The 27,071-nt window shown below is 35.0% G+C and overlaps 1 protein-coding gene across 1 annotated transcript in view; it reads left to right on the plus strand.

Moving 5' to 3' along the window:
- p (WD40 repeat domain-containing protein pink) overlaps positions 1-27,071 on the plus strand; it is a 79,480-nt gene that overhangs the window by 34,872 nt on the left and 17,537 nt on the right. Inside the window, 5 exon segments of the mRNA XM_076457058.1 lie at positions 1,170-1,345; positions 3,704-3,842; positions 4,925-6,556; positions 12,819-12,983; positions 15,169-15,282. Of these exon segments, the coding sequence (XP_076313173.1) occupies positions 1,170-1,345; positions 3,704-3,842; positions 4,925-6,556; positions 12,819-12,983; positions 15,169-15,282 (2,226 nt within the window).

Genomic DNA, 27,071 nt, shown 5'->3' on the forward strand with positions numbered 1-27,071 from the left:
CTTCTAAAAATTATATTCACTTTTATATTTTTTCTGACTCATTGTATTTATAGGTGATTAAATTATATAGTATTTCATTGGGTTTAGGTTAGAATATGTTGTTTTGTGTTAAATTTGTACGTAACATCTACATGCAGGCTATAAAACTCAAACAAATCTGTTGAAGGTGGGCATGGCAGCTGTCAGTGTTTGGAAAAGTTATTATTTGTTTAAGCCGTATTCATTTATAGACCTTTGAAATGAATGAGTGAAAGTTATGTGAAAGTTACTCAGCCACTACTGTATTATTGAAAATAGAGAGACCTGAAATAGAGAATTTTTGTTGGTCACATGAAAATACATATGAAGTTTTAAGTAGTTTATTACGGATTTTTTTAAACATAGGACTTAAAAGTTGGATAAAATGAAACTTTGAATCATAACATATTAATCCCATTCACATACATTTATAATAAAGATGTATAATTAAATTTTCAATGTAACACACTGATTTATGAAGAGAAGCATTTAAAGGGGCTGTCATTGGGAAAGGATTAAAAAAGTTCAAACCAATACATCGTGCCCATAAACTAATAAATAATTAGGTTCGGAGTTTGTAAACACTGGTCAAGTTGAAGAAGGTTTGTTTGGTTCAGAAGTTTGAAGAACTTGTGACTTTTTTAAAATGTTATTAGTAATTGTGATTAAATAGTAATACAAGTAAAAAAAAGCAAACTGCATTTGACTTACTGTCACTGTACATTTAGCTATTGCAAAACATTTAAGTAGATAAAGATTTTTCTGGACCAGCTGAAACAATGCTCTTCTATTTGTTTGGGAAAGGGTGCAATATTATGAATAATTTTGTATGGTTAAAACATAATTAACTGCTTAATGCTAGTTTTTAAAGACATTAATCCTATTATAATTAAGTCTGTCTACTTATTTTTTACTGATCTGTTTGAAGGTGTTAGTTAATCTGTTAAAACACAGTGTTACAGGTGTATGTTGTTAAAACACTGTGTATGTTATGTATTTTAAGTATTCATTGTAAGGGGTTTTCAGAATTTTAGTCAGAAACACTATTTGGATTCCAACCCAAATAATTTTGTTTCTGTTTAATGTTATTGGAAAAATAATTTTTCATTTATATTTGTATCAACTAAAGTATCATACTTGGTATTTTTCAGTATTTCCAGCAAACTTACATCTGGTAAGAAGGTACTTCTACAAAACTTGAAGGATTTAGAAACAAAGTTTAAGCAGATGAATTCAGAGCCAACACCTGAACTTCTTGATGTGAGGGTAAATAAGGGGAAAACAAATAGTGAGCATCCTCACTTTGTTCCTATGGGAACACGTTTAGGTAAGTAAGTTTTAATTAAAATATGTAAGAAAACTACCATATTTCTCATGCCAAATTTATAATGGGGAGTAATAGATTTATTTGGATTTCTTTCAGATGTATTCATGTAGTAAACTTAATATATTTTGTCTTTTGTAAACGTTTCTGTTTGTAATCAGTTTATGTTCATTGCAAACATGTCCTGGACTTTCATGCAGTTTATCTTCATCGACATTAAGGTGGTTTTTAGCTACATGAGGCAAAATTTTTTAAAAATTGTTTTGCTCCTAATTCTTATTTTTTTTAGATGCTTAGCTAAAACTTCTGCATGTGGAATATTTTTTTAAATACATTAAGTTATAGGGGTTGCAAAGTGACTTTAAAGCTTTGATAACTATTGCAATTCAGAATACTTTCATAATAATAATAAACAAGAGAATTTCTGATGGCCTAAATATGCAAGACTCAGGTCCACCTCCCTAAAAAGGTAGTATTAGCTGCTCAAAGGTGGAGGTATCATGGTTATCACCCATGCATTGTTGTCCGATAAGTGTTGATTTCCTGGAATCGGGAAACATCCTGCAATGTTCTGTCACAACTTGAGGCAGATATTTGGTATGCTGTTCATCCCTTGTCAGGAGATGATTGCACTCTTCAATGAGAGCAACTGCACATTCTGCATTATCATTTGTGACAGTGAGGCTGTTGACAACTTTAAGAACCTCCTTATAATCCTCTCTAGCTGGCTGAGTATCTGGATCCTGGTCTAGGAAGTGAGTGGACAAACGAAGTTTTTCAAAGAAGGATAGATACCCTCTAGTCACAAGATCAGAGAGCTGAAGCTGCTTAATAGCTTCTGAATTGTCTGTGTTTGTTGCTTAGAAACATCTTCTGCTCCTTCACATTCCCTTGTTTCCCTTGCCATAAGCTTCTTTGTAGAAGAGGACACAGATGGATAAAAAAAAAAGTGAGGACCATTAGCTCTTCTGACAGGTACTAGAGGTGTGATGAGAACTTGTCTAGAACAGCATTTGATACAGCTGTGTTGACAGTGTCGTAGGCATGGAGAGCCTTCAGAAGATTCAGGTCATTGTTTGGTGCTGATGCAGACAGAGGAACTTCAATCCATGCCTTGAGATGGATCTTAACTGCAAAGAAACACATCTGCTGAAGACCATTCTTTTCCCTGTCTGTCAGTTTAAACTGATCAGGAAAAAGTGAGATCTTGAACGATATTACTTTGGACATCCACCTAGCATGATACATGGAACCAGGTGCCATAAAGTAGATGCCCCGTGGAGGAGTGACTCCCATGAATATCAGCGAGAGCTCTATGAATTCTCAGTACTCATAATGAAGATCCTTTCACTCTCTCTGTGATTTTTCAGCTTAAGCCACTAGTTTTGGGTAATTGATGAAATCAGTTGCAGTTGCATATGAATTTATGTCAATAAACTCCCACTGATCTTGAAGCCTCTTAGAAAAAAAAATCAAAACATTTGGTCCTTTGGTAGTACTCATGAGTATGTAAAAGCTCTCTCAAAGGAATGATGGTCGCATACCAGATACAAAAGATCCTTCTGTAGCTCCTGTTCTGTGAGATCACATGCACCTAACTTTTGCTGAGTATTAGCAGCTGTAGTGTCAAATGACAATGCTATAACCTTTTTCTTCAAACTCCATTCATCAAGAGCTGCTATTACAGCCTTGGCTTGTACAGATCCTATCCCATTTGCTAACTTGGCAACTTCCAGCAGGTGGGAGACCCCATTGCCAGTAACAATAAACAGAAAGTAGAGTTTGTTTTCATGGCAGGGTATCTAAGTAAAGAGCTAGATACACGTATCTAAGTTAACAAAATTGCACCTTATTTTATTGCAAGTTACATCTTTTACAATAAGATTTGTACACAGAACAGGTACAATATATCAGTCACTGATATGACCATTCTTTACTGTTAAAATGTGTGTAATTGACAATAATCAAACGATGTTTGAAATACAAATCTTATTTTATGTGAAAACTAACTTTTAACAAAATAAGTTTAATAAGTAAACTAAAATGAAACTGTAAAATGTCAGCTTGCTTTTGTAATAACTGAATTTGTACATCTTTGCTAATAGTAACAAGTACAGTTTTTCTTTACTATTTGAACTTTTTAACTGAATGATTGAAGTGTTCCTTTTAACTGAACTTTTTCTCTGTTGAGGAGACATTTATATCAGTTTTTGAACTTACTTTTTCAGAAGCCTGAATGTGATGTAATGAACATAAAGTTTTATGTTACATTAATAATGACAGTTTCAACATGTTAACATTTTTTAGTAACTTATTTGTTTAAATTTTACAATTTATTTTTGTATTTTTTTCTGTTTTCAGATAAAAGTCTTTTATATTCAACTACTAACGATGTTAGTTCCTCAAAGTTGGAAACAGAGAGAAGAATGGAAGATAACTTTTGGTCATTTTTACCTCAAGTTAGTATTCAACCACTTTTGAAAGCAACAGAAAACACAAGGTAATTATGATTTCATATCCTTCTTTGAATTTTCCTAAATATAAATATGAAACATCTCTGGAGTTGTTAACTGAATGAAGCTTTACAATTCAATAATTAGTTATCACAAACTCACTGTATCTTAGTTGACATTGCTCTTTCTTTGGTGTGATGCCTCAAGGTCCATTTCAGGTTTGTGTTCTGAAGTGAAAACTAACTCAGTACCATTTTTTGAAGCTTAATCTTGCAGAAATACAGTTTGAAGAATGTGAACTAGAAACAATTGTTAAGAAAGGACAACTAGTCTTGAACATATTAGATACACTGTAGAAAAATCACTGAGAAGATATGACTGATTTAGTATTTTATTTTACTGCAGTGTTGGTTGGTAATTTAAAAGGTAAAGAACATTTACTAGTTGTTTAACATATTTCAAATTATATTGACAGAGTTTTGTTAAGGAATTGACTCCTTTCCCAAGAAATTTCTGTATATTTATTTCTCAAAAATTTAATGCATAAGAAAGTATGTAGATAATGGAATTATATACTTTAGACATATAACTATAATTAGAACAGTTACTGGTAAAATTATGTTGTAGATTACATCTAGCAAATTGAAGTGCAGATTTGTAATTTGACTAACATTTGCACAACAACAGTTAGAAGTTATATATGTGGTGTGTGTTCTTTCATAAGAGCAGTAATTAAAATGAGTTTAAGTTTTATACAGAAAGTATAAGAAACATGACATTCGGAAGTAGATAATATTTAACTGAAGGTTATGTTTAAGCTAACTAATGATATCTTTTAAACATATCACTTTAATTTATAACTATAACCATTAACTTTTCATAGAAATGTAATAACCATGACCAGGTTTAAAAAATGTATAATTATTAAAATTGTGTAATATAGATACTTCTCTGTTGTAATGAATATCAGTGTGAAACGTGTTCAACCTGGTGGATTGCTTCATCCACATATAAGTTAATTCACAGATATTATTTTGGTCATTTGATATAATATTTATGTTGTACAGTGTAATTACTCTAAATTTTGCCATAATATTTTTATTTCTTTTTGGTTTTACTTTTTTTTAAGCCTTCAACTGCAAGACCCCAAAATCCTGTTTGATGAGAAAAGTAGATCATTGGTATTAGAGAAATGGGTTTCAGTGCTTCATCAGACCCAGGTTCAAGTATTTTTTCTAGTTTATGCTTTAAAGCAAGCCTGTGGTAAACAAGCTCATCAAAAAACTGTTGGTGATGATACTGATGATACAAGTTTTGTGACTTACACACCTGCAAAGGATGCTGTATCTTCTGTTACTTTGGGTTTTGATGATAATTCACATTTGAACCATGAAAACATTCCCAACCAACCTGAAGAACACTCATTGCACAATATGTATTCACAGTTTGCTTTTACAAATTCACAATTATCTGAATTTCTTAAACATTCCAACACTTCTGATATTTCCAGCAGATTGTCAAAAATATCTGATGTACAAAAAGTTGTATTTGTAGATGATCCTTTTTTGTTGGATGATAAAGAGCACAATGCAGTATCAGAATTAGTTATGTTATGTTTGGAGACACAAATACTGGGTGATATTAATGTAATTCAATTTGAAATTTCTAACTCATTCATTCCTTTAAAACCAATGGTTACTGAAAATTTAAAAGAGGACTTGAAACCAAGCAATTTTCAGTTGGCTTCTGCATCTTGTGTTTTGTCTTGTGAATTAAGTGCTCAGGAACAAGTTAAAATGGACTTTCAAACACCTATTAATATAGTTGATAAAATTGTGACACCAGGTTTGGAAAATTTAAATAATATTTCTTCAAGTCAAAAATATACAGAAACCATTTCAGATTATAGAAAATCATCATCTCTAAAGAACTATTTACTTCAGGAGTCTCAGTCTTTTTTGCAAGAAGAAAAACAACAGTCTTGTCAAGAAAAAATGACAGGAGGTGTTCCGGGTGATAGTTTACCAGAAATGGTAACCATTCCAGATTATAGAAAATCATCATCTCTAAAGAACTATTTACTTCAGGAGTCTCAGTCTTTTTTGCAAGAAGAAAAACAACAGTCTTGTCAAGAAAAAATGACAGGAGGTGTTCCGGGTGATAGTTTACCAGAAATGGTATTCGAAAATGGACCTTGCTTATCTCAGCAAGTTGTACCAGACACATTCCATGTAACTCAGGAAAAATGCATTCCATTGATTAATGATAGTCAATATAATGACAACGAATCTATTATTATACCTCCATGTAATAATACCCAAACTAGAGAAATGCTACATGAAGAGAAAATGAACAAAAGACAAAGTTTACAGAATGGTAAGAGTGATACCCATTATAGTATATCATCTTCATCAAGCAGTGATGCGAATAAGCAAATTAGGGAACTGAGACATGAGCAACAGGAGAATGCACTAGCTTTTGAAAATTCTGATGTTCATTTAGAGAATAAAGATGATTTAAAGATGGCTTCTTTCATTCAAAACTATTTTCATTTTTTGAATCATCAAAAAGTTTTGCAGCTTATAAATTCAGTGGATACCCTTATGTTGTGTTCATGGACTATGCTCATTAGTGGAGTCAAGGAACAAAGTAAAAAAAGGGAATTTTTTCAAAAATTACAAACGGGCCAGATTTCAGCTGCTATTAATTATATAGAAACTAAGGAATGGAATACTGTGGATCTTATAGCTGCTTTAAAAGAGTAAGTATGTGTGTTTTTACTTAATAGATAGGAGAAATGACATCTTGCATAGAAATATGGTCTAAAATTTATGAAGATGGGACATTAAATATAGCTTGCTAAAACATTTTCTTTTCTTTTATGCAGAATATCTAGATAATTTTCTTTGTTTGAAGGAGGAAATAAAATGTAGATGTTTATATAATAAATGAAGTTTGACAAGAACTATAGAAAAAACTTTTACTCTCTAAATAATAATAATAAACTAGTACAGGCAGTGTTTTGCAATTTGTGGCCTTTTTAGGGCTAGTAATAAAAGAACTGTTTGATGTGAGAATATATATAAACACCAAAAAGCTTTTGAAGTCATGTAGCTGTAATAGCAAAACCTTCACTAAAATAAAAAATGTTAATTGTTTAGAAATTAAAGGTAATTTTTTCTAATGTTTTTTTAAAAATATCTAAATGTTTCCAGTTCTTGCAAGAAATTCTGAAAAATGATAAATGAATCTTTTATTGGAAAGTACCAAAAGTACATTATTGTGGGACAAAAGATTTTAAACTAGTTTGACAGAAGGTTATTAATACAAAATTGCTTTAAATTTCAGTTTCAAATTTAAAAAAAGTAACATTTACCTAAGAGAAGAAGTATTGCATTTGGTGAAGATTTATAAGTGATTAAAATATTATTTGAGGTTTCTCAAGTTTGTGCACAAGGTTCAGATGCTGCAGTTCAGGACTCTAAGTTTTGGTCTTGCAACACCATATATCTTCTGCAGAGTTGTTTGAGACTTTTCTCATCCTATCAGTTAGCAGAACAACAATCTCAAGAGTTTTTTAGAAGCCACAAAAGTGGACTTTCTTACAGACTGAGGACATCTGTTTTATCACAGACACAATATCTCAGTCATCTGTGTATGTTTCTCAATACTCACTTTAAGTGCACTCAAACAACCGCTGTCATGAAAATAGCCATCAGGTTTTTACTTCAGTTTCCTTCTCCTACTGTGGGTTTTCTCTGGGCATCACTCAAGCCTCTCATTCCTTTAAGATGAGCACATATGAGGTCCCTTCAGTGGTCACTGCATGACAAATGGATTAATGCAGTCTGATCCTTTGGATCATTCTGTCTCATAACACAGGAACAACATCAATTGTGAATGGGTGGTTGGATCAGAGCAACAGTACTATTGGGGTACACATTTCACCACCACATCCTGAGATTCATCTGTTCACAGACACATCTCTTCAGTGATGGAGAGCTTATCTTCAAGTTCAGAATTTTCAGGATACTTAGATGGAAGATGATTCTACTCTATATCAGCATTCTCAAACTCATTGTATTAAGGTGAGCAATGTTTAAAGGTCTGTCTTTCTTGCAGGAAAGTATTGTTATGATACATTCCAATAATTCCACAATGGTATCTCAAATTTTTTGTGAAGGAGGCACACATTCTCAAGACCATTGTTTTCATACCTTGAATCTTCTCTACTGGGCTCATTCCTATCTCATCAGCCTTTCAGCATGCCATAATCCAAGAGTGATGAATTTAATTGCATATCACTTGTCTTGACCCAGCTAAATTCTTCTAACAGAATGGATGATACATCATAAAGTTTTTCAGTGGATTTACTTAGCTTCATGTTCTTTTTATTACCTTTTTCTTAAATTGTATTTGTTATTGTTTGCCTGTGGACATTGTCAGTCAGTGTTGTTTGCAATCCATCTGCATAGGACTATTTATCATTCCACATTTGCTCTGCTTTACTCAGATAGGTCTTTTTTTTCTCAAGTCTTTGTCAGCCAGGGATGTGGAAAGATCCTTCTACCAATCCATTTGCCAATTATTTCTTACCTTTATGATTGGTCCGATCCTAATTGTCAGGGCCCTCAAGTGTTATATGGCTCATATTAACTCATTTCGATATACTAGGAACTAACTATTCATTCATTTGAATCCTTCTATTTCTCATAATGTATCTTTTGTTGCCCTGACAAAGTGACTTTGCAAATTGGTTAAAATGGCCTGTAATGGATTATTGTAACTGGAGTAAAATCTTTTGCATGCCATATCGTACCAGATTCATCATATTTTTGTCATTAGCTGCCCAGTTGAATTGCCCTCTAAAAGACATTGTGCAGGATGGTATGTGGATTACTGCTAATACTTTCCTATCTCGTAACTTACATTATTTCACAATTTCTTTTTCTGAAGGTTTTCGACTATCCCTTGTAGCTATTATGAACATATCTGTTAGAATTTAACCAGAGGTGAGGATTTTTCTCAATCATATTTTCTTTTCTTTCCAAGGTTTCTTTATTTTCATTGGTTCCCACTCTGTGGCAAATGTTACCCAAACAGTATGCTTTCTCTTTTTAATCCTGCACCATTAACCACTTTCACTATAATTACTACAGGTACTGTCAAAATGGTAGTACTCCATAAAACCAGTTTGGCACCTACCATATGGTATTACCACATTATTATGGAATGCCACTCATGGACTGTTATGAGTAAGGCTAAAGAGGATCTTGCCCATCCCTGCTGATCTTCAGGTTGAATAAATTTGGGTTGGTTTGCTTTTAAACATTTAGGGAACGTATTTATTTATTTCCAGTTTATAAGGCTTAGCTTTACTTCAGCTACATTTCCTATGTTCTTGATACTGGAACTTGATACTGATTTTTCTCCTTGTACTCCTACATTTCAGGGTGTGTTCTTACAGTACCCACAATGTCAATAGTTTTTTACAGCTAAAGTCAAATGATTCAGTTCAGGGCCCAACCATTTGGACTAATCTTGAATCCTTATGTATTTTGTCAGGTAGTAAGAACTTTTGCCTGATGTCTTACATGTTGGGTCTTTGCACTCATCATTACAAGGATGAATAGCTCCTGCTTGCTTTTTTCACAGTTTGGAGACTACACCTAACTGCTCATACAAGAAGCAGCACAAAGAGGATTTTTGATTAAGGTAGAGAGGTCCATTCTTACCTCCATTCCCTACCTTGTTCATTTGGATGTTTTCTTCAATTCTAACAACAGTTGGGTCCTTCCTGCTCCTCTTTGCATTTGAGATACAGAGCAAGCAGTCTATAGGGCCCTTATCTCAGATTCTCTCGCAGCCTTAGAGGTTCCATTTCTTATAGGAATTGAAAGCTCTCGTTTTCAAATGGTCAAGCTCATGTGCATTCTCTCCAGTGGCTACTCCTTGGTCATTGGAAATTCTCAGATCTTTTGGATCATCCTTTTTTTTGTTTTTAACCCTCCCTTCCTTAATCAGTGCCAGCCTGACCATAACAGGATTTCCACTTTCTCCATCTCGCCTAGGTTTATATCTATATATGGAATCATTTTTAGAGTATTGGAGCACTTACCTCAACATTTGGTAGATTTCTGGTCTCTGTTTGGTCAAGGAGCCTTTTCTTCATATAAAAAATTTCAAAATGTTTACTGGTTTGTTGAGTTTTGTCCCATATTTTTTCTTCTCCTGTGAAGGAGAGTATTTATGGTACACTCTGAAAACTTCACTGAGGTCATTTATATCACCAAACAAGAGGGTACTTTATCCAGGTTTCTTTGCTTTCAGATTTTGGATCCTTTTTTTTTAGGCCCACAGTCATCACATTGTGGTTCTTAGCTTACCATGTTTTGGGGTACTGTGAATCTGGTTGTGGACTGTTTACCTTGACTCAACCAGGTTCTCTCCACAGAGTGGTCCCTCAATCCACATGTTTTTCAGTGGGTGTATTCTCAGTTGGGAACACCTCATATTTATGCTTTCATTGCCCTCTGGAATACCAAAATTAATTCCTTTCGGCCTTCCATTCTGCACCTACTCGCTGTGGGAATGCACACATTCAGTCATGATTAGAGGAATCATCACATCTGTGCTTACTCTGCTATTTGACTCCTCTCTGGAGTTATTTTTTTCTAAACCAAATCACTCAGTGTCTAGTCCTACTTGTGACTCTGTATTTACAAGCACAACCATTGTTTCATCTGCTATGGCCTTTTTTTTGTAGAACTTTCCATACATTTTCTCTTTCTCAATCTCAGTTGAATATCGTTTATTCATGTTGCCCCATTCCATCTATATGCTTGGCTTTTGTCAGGTACATTGCCTCAGCCCATGGAATGACTCCATGTGTTGCATCTTTCAGTTTCTGATCCATCAGATCTTCTTCTGCCATTTACCAAAGGCAGAAGTCTATATTCTGCCTTTGATTTTTTTTCAACATGGCTTCCATCCTTCCCACATTTCTGTTCTTCATCTTTATCAATTATTTACCTGGTTGTTTGATAAAGACTCATCTGTTTCAACCATGTCTGACTATCTGATGGCCTTGTCAAATAAATGTTTTTCCAAGTTTTGTAAAGTTTTGTCTTCCCTTGTCATTTTTCTCTATTGGTGCCCCCTTTCAAATCATGTGACCTTCACGTTCCTTTGATTTACCTGATTGTTATCTTGTTGTAGTCTTTTTTGCCCTTTTCCATTATCCTCTGCAATCTCCAATACTTATTTCCTTCCCCTGTTGTGGTTATCATTAATCAGATACTTATGCAGTTTACATTAACTGCATTCTCTACCAGTGATGTCAAGAAAACCCACTTGTAGAGAAATATGTATGTAAAAATGACTTGTTTGGGTTGAGAAAATTTTTTTATGTAGAGGAGTGAACAATGTTTCGACCTTCTTCGGTCATCGTCAGGTTCTTTGACTGAAGAAGCTCGAAACGTTGTTCACTCCTCAACGTAAAAACACTTTCTCAACCCAAACAAGCCATTTTTACATATGCATTCTCTACCATTCTACTTGTGTAATACTACACCTCAACTGATCCTTCCTCCCTAGACCTATGCTGCCAGTGAAGGTTTTTTTGGCTATTACACCAATTTCATACACCTTCCATCTTCCTCCTGTATTTCTGTTTTGATCCTGATTGGGTTTTTTGCCTAGTTCATTCCTTATAGTGTTTTGTGTCTCCTTTTGGGCTTCACATTTCAAACATTTCATTTCCTGAAACCCTTCAATTTCATGTAATCCTCTTTCATGTTAGCTGGTTGGGTTTGGGGATGACGAGTGTATACAACATAATCCACATGATCTAGCCACTAAGAAAGAGGTAATTGACCGATAGCTGACCACAATTTTGAAGGGGGTTATGTAACTGAATGTAGGAATGTAGAGGGCATGCTTAGATGTTTGAGTATATTTATTAATATAGGTATAAAGGTGTTCCTTTGTGTTGGTTTATTTTGGGCTTGAGTTGTTGTATAAGTAAGGCTTCTCTAATTTTGCATTTGTTTGGTCAGCTATCGGACAGTTACCTCTTTCATTGTGAACCTGACAATGAGCAAAGAAGGTCGAAAATTTAGCCACTATGTTACAATATGTCTTCTTTTTTTTCAGCCTTCTAATGCCAACGATAAGTTGTGGAATCTAGCCTTTCAGATGAGGTTATGCATATACATAGCTAATTCATTTATATTTGGCTGTGGGTGGCATCTGTAGGAAAAGTTGCATTTGTGTCTATCCTTTTTTCTCCCTCTATCAAATTCATTTCATTCTTCAAGGGTGAAGAGAATGCATGTTCCAGAAGTGGTATGGGTACCTCACAAGTGTGCTTCATCTCGGAGCACATCTGTTCATTCTGGGCAGTCACTTTCCACTTGATTTTAATGTTGGGCACCTAAGTGAGTCCTGCCATCATTGCAATGTGGGAATCTAAGTTTGTGTGAGAGGAGGTAAGACCATATTGAAAATTAATATTTTCTTACACTGAAAATGTGTTTCCATGAGATACCTCTTCCCACACACCTTCCATCCTTCATTTTCACTGCTGGTTTTCTTCTTTTAGAGCCTGTCTATTTTTGAAAGTGAGGATTGAGCAAGAATAGCAGAAGGAGCTAGTTGTATTTAATATAGGTGACACAATACTAGTGGTGGAGAGTAGTCACATGACACATATTAAAGGGTGAAAAATTGGTAATGTTTATAGGACGATGAACATTTTTAACAGTACTTAGAGGGCAGAAAAAAAGATCAAGATAGTTTTATGTAAGAGTAAATAAGGAACTATCAGAAATATATTTTCATTGGAAGAAAATGATAATTTTTCAAATTGTTTGGAGTGATCTAACGGTGAAATAAAACATTTAAAATCCAAGTATTTAGTAAAATTTCTTTATGTTTGAAATGAATGAAAATAGATCTAGTGTATTGTAAGAACAACAACAAAGAAGAACAACCTTAATTACTGATTTTTTTTGTTATTATAGGGTATTTGTTGTTTATTCTTCCAAAGCAGTGGAAATTTGTATGAAGAAGTTGCCTCAAATCACACCTCTGGATGTACTGTACCTAACAAAATGCACAGGGAGATACCCTGATTTGTTTTTAGTATTTATGGAACAACTTGTTGATAGTTTATCACCTCAACATTGGTGAGAATTTTATTCACTTTCTCAAATCTGAACAAATAAAATTACTGTGTACTGTTTACAAATGGAACTTTATTTTACCACTAAAAGAACATTTATTATCTTAAACTATTTAATTTGTGTTTGAGAGTTTCACTTAAAGTTACAAAGAATTATGTTATTCCTGTATTACTTGTGTTTAATATCTGTAAAAATTGGCTTTGAAGGTTTTATGAATGATTAATTGTATCCAACTTGAAGAGGAAGAGAAAAACTGTAACTAGTTATGTTTTCTTTTCAAGATTAAATAATGGAAAACATGAAGTCTACACTGTACCTAAAAAAACTTGATATGAACTGATATGATATGGATACGAACTTCTACATATATGAATGTTTATGTATTAGTTTCTAGCAGACTTCCGAGAAATTCAAAAAATGAGTAAACAAGTGTAAGCTTACAGTCATACTAATGTTGAACTACATGATATTGTGATACAAAAACACTTAATGATGAAAAGTTTATTAATGTATATTGTAACAATGATGTTTTATTATTAGGAGATAGTTTCATTATCTGAAGATGTAATTAACTGTGTTTATAAATGTGGCTGAAACAATATAGTATTGAAAAAAATTAATAAGTTAAATAACTGTATTTTTTGTGTTTTTAAGGTGCTTTTGAACCAGCTTAAATTATGCTATATATCTTATTTACCATGTAATACAAGTTTTTAACATTTTTACATTGATTTGCCTTCCCTCATTACTTTAAAGCTTTGTAGCTCATCCTTGTTGAGCTTTACCACATTTGAAAAGGATCTAAAGAAACACTTGGCTTTTATTTATTATTTTTTTAATATGATGTACAAACTTTGAGCTTATATATTTGTAACTTTGTTGGGCTATATGTAAGGTAATATATAATTGTATATTATCATGTTAAAAAGGTTCTAAACAGCATGCATGAGATCATGTTGTTAATATGATGCCTCATTTTCTGTATACATCTCAAGGAAACAAGTTTTTTTCATAAATTTAAAGTGTGTAATGGTTATTAAATATTTTAGGAAATGTTATTTCAAATACTGTAGAGTGATTTCAGATAAACATATTTAACCATTCCATTGAATAATAGTGCACCAGATCTTTTTTTCTTCCCTCCTCCACTATCTTATTATCTTGAGTCATCAGTAGTTAAAGGTACTTTATAGTTCACAACTTTTCCTTCCTCTTCTGTAGAGAAAGGCCTGCTCTGGTAAGCAACAGCTACACAAGTCACTTTCATTATCACTGATCACACTCTCACTTTATGATGGTCTTTGTTTGTCCTTGTCAGTCTCACAAATTTGGCTGTCATACACTGACGGTTCTTCATAGGCCTGTACCCATTAAGTTTTAATGCTAATCTATGTAGGTGACTTACTTTCATAAGAAATTAATAATTTATATAAGAGAGAGAGAGAAATCAGAAATAGAAAGTAATATAATGATATTTATTTTTTGTAATAATCTAACATGAATGTTGCACCAGAAATCAGTACATAAGAAAAACAATCCTGAATGATTAGAACTTAATGGTTTACTAGTTGGGTTTGTTCAACTAGAAATTAAAAAAAGTATTCATAAGTGTTAAAATTAATAATAATAATATTTTTAACTATTATAACTGACAATATTAAAGAAACCAACTTTGAAGGATAATGGAGTATGTTATTACCATGTCCTGAATTTTCCTTAATTAAGTAGTAACTGAAATTTTGCTTATTTCGTCAAGTTGCTTTGTGATCAAAATTAAATTCTAGATTGTGTTTTATGAAAAGTTCATTTAAATGTTTTTATCTAACACTGTTTACAGTATAATTTCAGTGATATATTTTCAAAATCATTATATATTTGTGCCCGGCATGGCTAGGTGGTTAGAGCGCTTGTCTTCCAATTTGAGGGTCATGGGTTCAAATTCCCATTGTACCATACATGCTTGCCCTTTAAGCTCTGGGGGTGTTATAATGTGATGGTCAATCACACTATTCATTGGTAAGAGAACAGTTCAAGAGTTGGCATTGGATGGTGTTGACTGGCTGATTTCCCTCTAGTCTTATACTGCTAAGTTAGGGATGGCTAGCACAGATAGCCCTTGTGTAACTTTGTGTGAATTTTAAAAACAAACAAACGTTATATATATTTTTTGCTTTCCCTGTTATGCCAGGAATTCATCTATCAAAAAATACTTCTCAAACAAACAGATATGTTGGGAATGGATCAACCATTTTTTGGGACAGAAAAAATCCCTGGAGTTGAAATGTAGCTGTGGCTCACCAAGGTATTTGTTGTTTCTAATTTTTTCAAACTTGAACAATACCATGTTTTGAATACCATCTGTGTGAAATTGGAAAGCTTAGAAGCCATTATTAACAATTGGATTGTGCATTTATTAACAAAACTGACCTGTTAGTACTCATTTTAATAGCCAGAACCAAAAGTGCTTTCATTCCTTTATATATACAAAATCCAGTAATACACACTTTCAGTGTTTGTCATACAGCTCTTAAGAGTCCTAGGTTTAAATGGTTGTGTTTTACTTCTCACATTGTGTGTTGTGTGTAAATTTCCCTGACTTTCTTGTTTGAGTAGCATATTAGTGTACAAAAGTTTATTATTAATATTTTCTCAACATCACATTTGATGATGGCTGACAGTTATAAAGACTAGTGTTTCTTTTCTTGCTTATTTTATGGCTTATCTGGCTCAGAAATGTTTTATTAATCTAGTTTTCTTTTGTTTCATCTAAATTTATTTTATTTGGTACTGAGTTAAAAAGGACAATTTTACTGCTGTCTCAGAAGTTTTATGTTTGCTTTAATTATAAATATCTCACCTGTTATTTTAATGCTGGTGTAATATTCTTGTTGTATTTTTAAAGCAGACAATTTGTAGATTAATAAAATTTATGTTGTCTAAAAATTGTGAAATAAATCTTAAAAGCACAAGAGATGTTTCAAATAAATATTTTATTTCCTTACAGGTAGCCTGTATTAGATCAAAGTGAACATATAAACACAAGTGATTTTTGTAATGTGGTCAATCAGAAAAACTTGTCAGAATAGTCTTTATTAAGTATGATGCATTTTATCCTTGCCTTATGAGTTTTATTTTAGCATTTCAGTGAAAACTAGGTGGGATATTACGAATGCCTTTCTGCCCAGCTGCTTTAAGAATATCTGTCATCTAGTAGTGCTCTCCACAGAAATCATCCTTAAAAAGCCACAGGATTTTATATTAAGATAGGGGAAAAAGACTACCTAAACTTTTAAATTGCTTGTGAAATGTGAGTAATATGGGGACTGGCATTATCATTTTGGAAAACATCTAACTATAGATGGATATTGACTTGTACAACTGTTTGTCATCATTTGATTACTTTATTAATTTTACATGTATGGGAATGAAAACCTGTTTTTTGCTGAACATCCATCTTGGAAATGTCTTTAAATTTTCATTCAAACATGCCTTTGATTTCTAACTAATACTTCAGAAGGTTTTGCTTCCAGCTGTTGTGTATTAAAAAAATAAATGCTTCAATATATCCACTAGAATAAAAGTTTTTATTAGTTTAGTAAGAGATGAGAGGATTTTGAATGTAACAGCATTAGTATGTCTAAGTTTCAAAATGATGCATCACATTTGCACAAATTTCAACTTTCTTCCAATAATGTCTGCTGGAAAGACTTGAAATGGGAGGGTGACGTACTTCCAGGCATAATAACTTCTATGTACTTACACACACTCCTTCATTCTTTTCTTCATCATTGTGCCAACCAAACATGTTTAATATCTTATCTGAATTCAGTTTATTGACATTTATATTGTTAATTAAACTTTAAGTTTTTCATTTTATTTGGCATTAGTTTCAAAAGATTTATTTATTTTTATGAATTCTCAACTGACAGTGATTTGTACTTAATCCTGAGGTAGTGACATTTTTTTGTACTAATGCCTTATTTGTACTATGGCCTTTGAAGGCTTGTTAATTATCAAGGTTGTTGCGGTCATTATTGAACGTGTTGTGGATTACCATATTCCCAATGGGTCTTCTATTCCCACCTTGCCATTGGCCAAATTTTATTTCTCCTGAATGGTCTGTTGGACCACGGTTTTTACTAATTAGTTCTTTTTTCACTTTACTCTTCTGTATTCACTCTCCAAACTTTGCATTGACTGTGAAGCCCTTCATGTTTTAGGTGGGCTTCTGTAGAAGTTAATTCCCTTCTCTGTTTGGCCTGTTCCACTTCTCTTCTACTCCCCATATTTGTTTTCCCCTGCTGTTGGGACTCATTGGGTAGGGTTAACCTATTAATTGTGGCTGAGATTCCCAGTGCACTAAGAAATACATGTCCCATCTGCTGTGAATTGGTTGAGTTTATTTTTACTATAATTTTTTATCTTCCATATGTACTTATTATTTATGCTCCTTTATTTGCTTGGAAGTCTTCATTGATTTTTTCTTTTCTGAAGTATCCTGGACTGATAAATATGGCTTCTTTCCTTGTTATCTTCCCATGTTTTTACTCTTACCCTGTGTCTTGTCTAGATTGGTATATTCCTAACCATCCCACTTTGGTTTTCAGGCCTTCTTTTATTTTTCCTCTCATCTTCCCTCAACTAGGAGTCTAGTTTACCATTTTCTGATTTCTACACACAGTTATATAGATATTCATCTTTTCTCTTGTCAATGGTCTTACTTATACCAATAGTAATTTTTCTCCTTGTTGTCCTTTTTTGTTTCCTATTCACCTCTCTCCAAGTCCATTTGCATTTGATTGATTTTTCTTCCCTGCCATTTGCTGGGAGCTTAAATCTCGACAGCAAGCTACCTCTTTTGGCTAGTCTATATTCTATCAACAGAGTGGTCTCTACACCTCTGGCTCTTTTGTGTGGGGTTTACTCTTGGTTTGGCATACCATTCTTGGATGAACTTGCCAGCCTTCTCACATCTGGATTTCCTCTCATATGATCCTTTGATGATGATGAAACCCACTTGGAGAGTAAAATATATGTGTAAAAATGACTGGTAATGGTAGAGAAAACTCTATGTAGAGGGGCAAACAACGTTTTGACCTTCATTGGTCATTGTCAGGTTCACAAAGAAAGAAAGAGGTAACTGACCATATGTTTGATAGAGGTTGGGTAATTGAGCGTAGGGATGTAGAGGGCATGCTTAGATGTTTGATTATATTTATTAATATAGGTATAAAGTGTTCCTTTGTATTGGTTTATTTTGGGTTTGAGTTGTTGTATAAGTAAGGCTTCTTTAATTTTGCACATGTTTATGTTTGTTTCTTTATTTAGTATTTGGGTGTTTTCTATGATTATGTTGTGTTTCTTTGACTTGCAGTGTTTGAAAATGTGTGAAGGTGACTTTTTGTGTTCTTTGAATCTGGTTTCCATTTTTCTACTTGTTCTCCAATATAGAAGTTGTGGCAGTTATCACATTGTATTTTATAAATAACGTTGGTGTGGTGTTTGTCAGTGTAGTTTTTACACACTATAGACCTTAGTTTTTTGTGCCTGGTTTTTGAATAAATTTGGTGTTAACTGGAATGTCATATTTTGTTACTAGTTTTTCCCAAATGTTGGCTATTTTTCTGCTGATGTCAGGAATATATGGTATGCAGCAGTATATGGTTTTGTGATATTTTAAATTGTGGGGTATATTTACTTTTATTAGTTGATTTTGCTGTTTGTTATCCACTGGGCTGGACTTTCCAATTATGGGGCATTCGTCTTGTCACTGTCTTGTTGCTCTTTACTGCATTTGGTAATTCTTTTGTTATTGGTTTTTCCTCCATTTCTTTCCTCTTGGTTTTTAAATTATAAACCACTTTTCTGCCTTTTATCTGTTTGCCAGTCTCTGATTTTTACTAGTTACTGGTGCTGCAAGACATTTTTTCCTCTGTTTTGATCTTTTTTTTTTTGAGGTTTTTACATGATCTTGTGTTTATGCTGTGTGATTTCCTGCCTTTTGTACCATTTTTCTCTCCTGACTTGTTTCTTCCTTTTTCTCACCCATGGTTGTGCTTGTTTAGATGTATATCTTACAGATGCTTCTCATGTTCTTTTCCACCACAGTTATTTATTTCTCTTCATGGACTAATCTTTCCCTCCTCAGACTTTAGCTGCTTGAGAGGTTGGCCATACTTCTCTCCTATCTCCCTTCCTTCTGCCTCTCACCTATTGGATTGACTCTGATGTCCTGTTGGGCTGTTTGGTGTACTTTATTTCAGACATCTTCCATTCAAGGTCCCCTTCTTCATCTGTTCCTATCTTGAAAGTTCTCTTTTCCAAGGACCTCTCTCTTTCTACCATTACTGGATAAATCTATAAACTTCTGTTGGTATGTTTGTATTGGAAATTGGGTGCTCATAGACTATTTCATATTTCTTTGCATTTGATTCATCTCCTTTGTCAGTCTCTTACATCTCTTCTTTACTGACCCTATGACAAGCTCCTCCAGGTGGGAATGCAGATATTCTTCCCTTTATTCATCTGTCTTCTCATCTACAACTTCTGGATGTTTCACTTCCTGATGGTTTTTGGCTTCCCTAAGTCACCATTCTATAATCTTCCCACTGTTTTTGAGAAAAATACAAACTGTTACTCTTTCAGATCCCCTTTTCTTGTCTCGCAGAATACTACCAGGTGGAAGATGTTGGCTCTCAGGGTATACTTACCCAAAATATGCACAGGGTTAGGATAGTGGAAAGTGCTCATACCATGCACCTTGGCTCTACCTGTGCACACTGTAAGATGGAAAGATGAGGAATCCATGTGATGTAAGTATATATGAGTGTGTGTGTGTGTGTTACCCAATTTCTGATCCAGACAATACCCTTTCCATGGTCAATCATGGGAAAAAAAAAAGCACTGAGAAAGTTTCTAATCACTTTGCCTACTCACTTTTGGTGGCTTTTAAAAATAGTTTTCAGTAAAAGACCTCTCCAGACCAAAGGAGTTGCAGGGAGGGGAGGTTTGGAGCACTTTTTCCTGGTCTTTTCTTCACAAATACATCTCTCTTTCATCAAGTTGAACATGGAAAACTCTTTCCACTTTCCAGTGACTAGTTGTTGGGATGGTGGACCATGAAAAATGCTCATAAGTTAGACTAAACCACTGGGGTGATAGAAGTGAGTATTAATATGGTGAGAACTGTTATCTGGTGGTGATACTGTTAATGTTGTGCAGGGTACCCTTTGTATACATCTCTCATGCCACTTTTGCTTTTCACCTGCAGCCAGTGTCTGTTCAGAAGAGTTAACATGTGCACATATTACTACATATAATGATGTCCTCTTCCTGCAGATAGCATCTAGAATCTGTTCAGTTGAGATGTGCACTCACTTTACAGTACCATTTGATATGTACATGTATCTGATCTGTTCTACTCAGGTAGCTGTTATCTGTTCAATAGATTTGATGTAAACACACACACACTACAGGTCCATTCTGCTTAACCAGTGTTTTCCTCCCATAGCTGGATTACATTCTGTAATGTTGAGATAATTCTAGGAAGGTCAAAACGTTGTTCTCTCATTATCAATAAAAGTGTTAATACCCATACCAGCTGTTCTGAGATACAATGTTGAGGTAAGTACACACTATATGATAGCATAATGTGTTACTAAGTTGCCCTCTGCACACAGCTAAAGTCTGTTCTGATTTTTTCAATGAGTGAATCTAAGTTTTAAAGCTCAGGCACAAGACTGATGCACCACAAAGGAAAATAAACCTAAACATGTAATCAGTAATGAAGAGAAGCTGACTTTCAATAATAACAGTGCAATTGAATCTTTGCAGTAAATCAGTTGGCACTTGATGTTAAATAATAAGTACGGCTAAGTCTTCATAATATGTTAAGTAATACTGAAATGCATTAAATGTGAAGGTTTGCTTGTTTTATATATTTTTTTAAATTTGTTACAATGTTTCAACTAAAATGGACATTATAAATTATTTCTATTTTATTGTTTGCTTTCTGTGCCTACTAGAGTATTAAGTGTGGTGGGACATTCCATGTCAAATCATCCAGATTTTGGAAAATTTTCCAGATGACCCCATCAGAATGCCTTGAAAACATTCACATGTGCTCATCTACCCATATAATGAAAAATTGCCAAAGATTAGATCAATATCTCTAATAGTTTCTGATTTACAACCCTGTAAAATTTAAGTAATTTTATTTTTGGCAAATTCATTTTTGGGCAATTTTGGCTGCTTAAAGCTGCAAGAGTGATGGTGGTAGAAGGCTGAAATTTGCTACACTGACTTAATTAATCTCACAGAATTCCAAAATGGTCTCAAACCAACTTTATCTCTCTTAGGATTTTCATAGTGAGGCTGTAAAATCACCTGAAAACCCAAAATCGTAAAAAAACATTGGTTTATTTAATAAGCCATAGCTCTAAGACTTAATATGGTACAAAGCTGAATTTTGTTTTCAAATTTCCTATAACATATCAGTTGATAAATCAGCAATTGTTGTAGTTAAAAGTTTATTAGATCTCCTGTAAAAAAATGTAGTTGCATGCAACTTTTTATGATCTACATAAAAATAGCCCTACTTCAGGCCACAGTTTGACCATGTCACCAGTTATTCAGCCTTTCCAGATTTTTACCATATCTTCTTACATCTCTGAATATGATCTACAAAAAAAATGGGGATAGTGTTCAACCTACGTTTCGAGTTATAATTTTTTAAAGTATCCTCTGACCATACGTTGTTTACTTGACAAAAACAACTTGTAGACGGGCAGCCTTGGGATGGCCCCTCTTGGGTCATTTGACTTGTCCACTTTGGCTAGGATCAACCAAGTACCAGTATTGGATGTTCTCAACAGGTGTTGTGGACACTGTATCTGATGCTGGTGTTTGGGTAAAGTGCTCACAAAACCCTGGCATTGCTGCAGTGTCCTTGTTTGACATCGTAGTGCATCCCCTTGTAGGTCTCCGTGGTGGATGTGGTCAGTGGGCACCTAAATTTTCCTTTTTTTTTTATTACGGATCCTCTAAATAAAAACTTAAATAAAATAGTGATAAAACAGTCCATTGGTAAAAGACCACATCTTGAAGATTCTTGAGCAGTAGTCTTTAACATCTGTAACACCTGTTGTACCTCATTTTCTTACTCTACATTCTTTTTCAGACAAACCTTCAGGGCATATATTTTCCCTTTTTCATTCAGAAGGGACTAAAGGGACTTGCTGGTTTTCCAAAGTCAGTGAAGAAGCTTTGATCTGGTGACATATTGGTGGAAACATCCACATCCCAACACAATGAATTCCTCTTGCATTCAAAGGCAATTGGGGATATACCTATTGAGGTTACACTTCATGCTACTTTAAATTCATCATGAGGAGTTATTGTTGAGAAGGATTTGAAGAACATCCCTGAGTCAGAGATTCTTGCTTGTTTCTCCACTCAAGGAGTTTCTGCAGTGAGGCGTATCTCCACTCGCGAAGATGGAATTACAATGCTGACCAATATCCTTGTTCTGACATTTACATCACTATGTCCACTTGCCACCACCAAGGCAGGTTATCTTAATTGCAAGATATGGCCATACATTCCTAACCCTCTCCTATGTTTCCAGTGTCAGGGTTTGGTCACTCAAAGGTGTCATGTTGTGGTTCCTTGAAGTGTGCTCATTGCATTGGCAAGGACTATGATGCCTGCGAGTGTTAAATGGACCCTCATTGCACCAATTGCAATGGCTTTACCCATCCCACTTTTGTTCTTGCCCTAAATAGTTGGAAGAAAAAGAGGTGCAGCATTTGAAAACGATTCATAACATTACTTATTTCATCACTTCATCTCGGATGTATGCTGCTACACTTTGTTCCACAACTACAGTGGGAGTGCAAACAGATCTCTCTGTGCCTCCAAAAGAATCATTCTCAAAACAAATGAAAAGTCTTTTGACCTTCATGGTTAAAAAAGTTGTTGAATCAACTTCAGCACCCATCTCTGTCCCTTACATACATTCCAACAAGTCCCAAGATCTACATCCTTTGGTTCTGGGTATAGGCATTACCTCAGATACATCTTCTTCTCCCACCCCAAGATGCAAAACGATCATTTGTTCATGTCCTTGTTCACTGGAATCCTTTTCCAACAGCAAAGACCTGCCCAGTCGACCCACAGCAGTATCCATGGAAGTTGATAGACCTCCCTCAAATAAAGACAGTAAAGAAAAAAGATGTGTCATAAACAGAAGGGTTCTCCACTCAATTCACCTACACATAAATAAAAATGGCCACCTTGATACAATGGAACTGTTGAGATTTACGGTTTAATCTGGATGACATCAAAACACTGATTGCTTCCCTACCATCTTGTATGTCTTTCTTTACAGGAAACATTTCTGAAACCTGCTGATACAGTCACCTTTTAGCAGTTTTCTTTGTACAGAAATGACAGGCTGAGTGATGGAGGGGTGGCACTGTTGGTTGATCAGCATGTGCCCATTCTGTCTTTGCCACCTGACATACCCTTAGGGCTGTAGCCATCCATGTTTCCTTTTGCCATACCATCACAGTTTGTTCTCTCTACCTGATGCCTGGAGAGACGTATGCTCAATCAGACCTTGATGCTCTCATTGACCAGTTGCTGTCTCCCTTTTTAATCCTGGGAACTTTAATGGGCATCATCCCCTGTGGGGAAGTGCTGATATTGATAGGAGGGGTTGCTCCTATCAGAGTGTAGGCTCTCTGATCACAACCTTTTTCTTTTCAATACTGGTTCTTCTACTTATTTCCATGCACCTAGTCAGTCCTTTACTGCTATTGATCTCTCAATTTGCTCCCCTTCACTATTCTCCCATTTTTCATGGAGGGTTGACAGTAATCCATGAGGTAGTGATCATTTTCCTTTAATTTTGAGAAAGACTGGCCGTGGTTGATGCCACCTGACCTGCATGTCCTGGTGGAAGCTGGATCCTGCAAACTGGCCCTCTTTCACTGTTCTCCTAGAACTTGATCCTGCCATTGTCTGTAAGCCATTAATAGATGACTGTGTGGCAGCAGTAACTGACTGTATTATACAAGCAGCTGCTCAATGTATTCCTAAAAGCTTGACAAGTTTTCCATGATATACTCATCTGTGGTGGAATTCTGTCTGCTACATGGCATGGAAGGCTCAAAAATGGGCGTGGGATACTTCCTGTAGATATCCCACACTCTTGAATTGCACCGCTTTCCAGCAGGCACATGCTCAGTGGGTAAGAAGACAAAGCCAGAAGGAACCTTGGATTAATTTTGCAACCAGCATATCTTCTACCACCAGTTCTAAAATCATATGGGACAAGATTCGAAAGATCAGTGAGCAATATAATTCTGTTCCCCTCTCGATTTTTCTCTCTGATGACCAGGAAGTAACTGATATCTGTCACATTGCCAATGCTCTAGGTGAAAGCTTTTGCCAAATATTGAGCATTTCTGCTTCTTCCTCCACCTTCTTAACCATCAAGATTCAGGCAGAGCGATTGCCTCTTTCCTTTCAAGCTGGTTGTCTCTATGACTATAATCATCCCTTTACACTGGTAGAACTCAAACTGGCTCTTCATCAGTCTGGCAGTACATTAGTTGGACCTGATGTTGTACACTATGAAATGCTGCACCATCTATCTCCTGCTTCTCTTGCTATTCTTCCCATTGTTTATAACAGGATCTGGCAGGAAAATGTTTTTCCTGATGACTGGTGCCAGACTATTATCCTACCTTTCTCTAAGCCTGGGAAGTATCACAAGATTCCTTCAGACTACTGTCCAATTGCTTTGATGAGTTCTCTCTGTAAGATCTTAGAGAGCATGGTTAATGCTAGTCTTGTTTGGTTCCTCGAATAAAAACAACCTCCTCTCGCCCACCCAGTGTGGGTTCTGACAATAGCACTCCACCATGGACCACCTGATTTGACTTGAAATGTCAATCAGAGAAGCCTTTCTCAAATGACAACATCTTGTATCAATATTCTTTGATATTGAGAAGGTTTATGATACAACGTGGAGGTATGGCATTTTGTAAGATCTCCATATATGTGGGTTATGTGGCCATTTGCCCATTTTTATTAAAAAATTTTTAATGGAAAGGAGATTCCAAGTTTGTGTGGGTTTGACACTTTCCCATTCTTTTCTACAGGAATGTGGAGTCTGTCAGGGCTTTGTTCTGAGTGTCACACTTTTTAGTATAAAAATTAATGCCATCACTGAACAACTCCCTCTCACTGTGGCAAATGGGCTTCATGTTGACAACTTTCACATCTCATGTCAGTCATTGAACATGAGGTATGATGAACAGCAGCTACAGACTGCCCTAAATCATTTACTGAAGTGGAGCACAGCAAATGGCTTTAACTTTTCTCTATCTCTCTTTCTGAAACCATGAGCATGCACTTTGGCTGCCAATGGGGTATTCACCCTGATCTTGAACTCTGTATTGGTGAAGTTGTGCTGCCTGTGGTCCCTGAGACTAAGTTCTTGGGGCTTATCTTTGACTGTAAGCTGGCCTTCATATCACATATCAAGCAGCTATAGGACAAATGTACAAGAGCTCTGAATATCCTCCATGCCCTCTCTTTCACCACATGGGGAATGGATCGATGTTCTATGGTAAAGATATATCATACTCTTATTTGATTGAACTCGACTATAGATCACTGGTCTATAGCTCTGCCAAAACATCAGCCTTAAAGATGCTGGACCCCATTCATCATTAAAGACTTTGGCTCTGCACTGGGGCTATCTGCTCTTCCCCAGTTCAGAGCTTATACATAGTCTCATGAACCTTTGCACCTTTGCCGTTTGCAACTATCTTTACTATATGCTTCAAAATTTTTTTCCTTACCAAAGCATCTCACCTGGGGTTGTGTTTTCCTTCCTTGATGGGCCATACTTTTTCAGAATATTGTTCCTTTTGGCTTTCGTATCCAGGTGCAGTTGGATAAATTGGGTCTGTCCTTGAATAACATTGGTGTATCCACTGGTCAGCCCATCTCACCATGGCTTTTTACAGTCCCAAATGCAACCTATCTTTAAGTCATCTGAGAGAAGCAAACATGCCCATTTGGAAATACTGTCTATTATTTGCTGAACATATTTCAAACCATCCTTCCATTCCTGGGCCATGTTGGTGTTTGTGGGAATGAGCTTGCTGACACTGCAGCTAAATCTATCTGCTCTGGGACTGTCACCACTGGGCCTGTTCCATACATAGACTATGGTCCTGTATTCAAGGCTTGGCTCCATGCCAGCTGGCAGTCAACTTGAGTGAGCAATGCAAAAACAAGCTTTCCCAAATAAAACCCTTTATTGGACTTTGGCTGTCTTGCTTTCATAAGGATTGGAAACAGGAAGTTGTTCTAACTAGACAATGCATTGGTCACAGTTTTTTAAATCATCATTTTCTTTTATCTGGAAATGATGCACCAGCATGTAGTCTGTGTAATACTCAGGTTACAATAAGCCACATTTTACTTTCTTACATTCGTCAGGACTGTCAACGATGGCAACATTTTAAACATGTTCTGTCTCATGGTTTATCTATAACATTAGACAGTGTTATTGGTGATGGTGACACTGTCCACCTAACAGATATTTTTAGTTTTTTAAAGGCCATTAATCTTTTCAATGCTATTTAAGTTTTCAATTTATAAATTAGACCTTTTTTTAATGTGATTCCTTTTCAAGAATTAAAGTACAACTAGTTTGATTTCAAATTAGAAAATAGCCGTAACCTCAAATAACTCTAAACCAGGACTAGAAAGGCCAACTTCAGGTGACTAATGCTGTTGTTTGAACTTCCCGTTAGTCATCCTGGTGAGTTATTATTAAAATTTTGCTATAAGTCTTTTAAAACTTTTATTACTTTTTGAAAATGGCCATAATGTCAAATAACTCAGAACCAAAACTGGAAAGGCTAACTTCAGGTGACTGACAGTGGTTTTTGTACTTACCTGCTAATCTTCCTGGCAAGTTATGATAATTACAATTATTCTACATAAAGTCCTTTACAACTTGTATTACTGTATTTTTTCTGTTAACGTTGTAGACTAGATGTAAACATT

Source organism: Tachypleus tridentatus, chromosome 9, assembly GCF_004210375.1.
Source record: "Tachypleus tridentatus isolate NWPU-2018 chromosome 9, ASM421037v1, whole genome shotgun sequence".
Classification (NCBI taxonomy): Eukaryota; Metazoa; Arthropoda; class Merostomata; order Xiphosura; family Limulidae; genus Tachypleus; species Tachypleus tridentatus.